Source organism: Eurypyga helias, unplaced genomic scaffold (assembly GCF_000690775.1).
Source record: "Eurypyga helias isolate BGI_N326 unplaced genomic scaffold, ASM69077v1 scaffold14703, whole genome shotgun sequence".
NCBI classification, from domain to species: domain Eukaryota; kingdom Metazoa; phylum Chordata; class Aves; order Eurypygiformes; family Eurypygidae; genus Eurypyga; species Eurypyga helias.
In genome coordinates, this window is record NW_010239454.1 from 5,714 (window position 1) to 7,388 (window position 1,675).

The window sequence follows — 1,675 nt, forward strand, 5'->3', positions numbered from 1 at the left end:
TGCGGCACTGCAGGGTGGCACGTGCTCAGTGCTTCAGTGGCAGGGCTCAACACGGTGGCGGGGCAAAGGCAGAGGCACAGAGGGGGAGGGATGTGTCAAAGGCCACGCAGAAAGAGCCAGCGGGCTCCATGCTTTGGTCGTGCTTCGTGGTGATGAGTGCAATGCAAGGGCTTCGAGAAGGGTACGATGGCTCTCCCTCCTCCCAGAAGGCCACTCCGGCTCCCCAGGAACCCGCCATCTCTGCCTGCACCAGGCAGTACCTGCTGATGCTCCCAGGTGTGCGCAGAAACAGGTCCCGCCTGCCAGCGGGGATGGAACAGCACTGGAGTAAGCGGTGCGTGTACCCCCTCTCTCCCTCCTGCGGCTCCTGCCTCTCCAGCTCCCTGCCTACTCCTTCCCTCCCGCTGAGCTTGGAGCTGGCGTGCACAGCTGCCTGCCCTCCTCCTTTTCTGGGGTGGGAAGAGAGGGGGCGAGTGGAAAGAAGATCAGCCCAGAAGAGGAGAAAGGCATCCCCTGCCCGCCTTGAGCCCTGGTCCACCGGAGAGGGTGGCATAAGGCTTGCCAGGAGGCAGGGCTGGTGGCTCAGCGTGTGATGGAGCAAGGAGGGGGAAGAGTATCCTGTGTCCACAGATCCAAGGGGAGGCACTTGGAGGGGGCCCGGCCCACCGGGGTGTCACAGCCACAGCAGATCTGTCATGGCTCCTAGCCGCACATGGTCAGCAGCAACCACTGGGAAGGAGAGGGAGAAGGGGTGAGCATGGCTGGTGCATTTCTGACATGCCCTCATGTGCCAACTTTCATATAACCATAGAGTGGTTTGGGTTGGAACTAGATGGTTTTAAGGTCCCTTCCAACCCCCCTGCCATGGGCAGGGACACCTTCCACTAGACCAGGTCGCTCAAAGCCTCATCCAGCCTGGCCTTGAACACTCCCAGGGATGGGGCATCCACAGCTTCTCTGGGCAACCTGTTCCAGTGCCTCACCACCCTCTCCGGGAAGGTTTAGCAGATTAGATATCTTCCTGGTATCCAATCTAAACCTCCCCACTTTCAATTTAAACCCGTTCCCCCTTGTCCTGTCACTACAGGCCCTTGTAAAAAGTGTCGTCGTCGTCCCCCCCCCAGCTTTGACAGCCCTCCAAGAAAGCCGGAACCTGCAGCAATCCCATTTCCTCATCTGGATCTTTTATGGGTTCTTTCCTTATCCGAGGGGCTGGAGGCCTTTCTGCCACCCAACCCAGGTGCCCCATTCACCCTAATGCCCTCACCCCTTGTCTCCCAGCCCACCTCCCGCTGGGCTGAGCTCTCACCTCGGAGAGGTTCATGACGGCGGTGCCAGTGCCGTCGGGGTCCATGCTGCGGAAGAACCCTGCAGGGGCACAACAGCGACGTGAGCAAGGTGAGCAAGGCGTCCCCCCGTCCTTCCCTGCCCCAGAGCCCCCACTCACTGAACATGGCCTCCAGCTTGACGAGGCAGCAGACAAAGTTGTCAAAGTCCACACCCATGTCAGCATCCGCGTAGCGAGCCACCACCACCTGATGCAGCTTGTTGTTCAGCTTGAAACCTGGCAGGCAGAGAGCGCTCAGCACCACGGGGAGGGATAGGAGAGGAGGGTGTAGCTATGGAAGCCCATGCTCCCACCAACCCACCCAAGGCAGGGCACTGTGTCCAGCCT

The 1,675-nt window shown here is 60.4% G+C and overlaps 1 protein-coding gene across 1 annotated transcript in view; it reads right to left on the reverse strand.

Moving 5' to 3' along the window:
- Positions 1-702: 702 nt before the first annotated feature.
- The window catches only part of CAPN1 (calpain 1, (mu/I) large subunit), a gene marked incomplete at its 5' end in the record, with an annotated part of 9,031 nt that continues 8,058 nt past the window's right edge, over positions 703-1,675 (reverse strand). The window contains 3 exons of the mRNA XM_010148155.1: positions 703-729; positions 1,310-1,368; positions 1,448-1,564. Of these exons, the coding sequence (XP_010146457.1) occupies positions 703-729; positions 1,310-1,368; positions 1,448-1,564 (203 nt within the window). The remainder of the gene's footprint in view (positions 730-1,309; positions 1,369-1,447; positions 1,565-1,675) is intronic.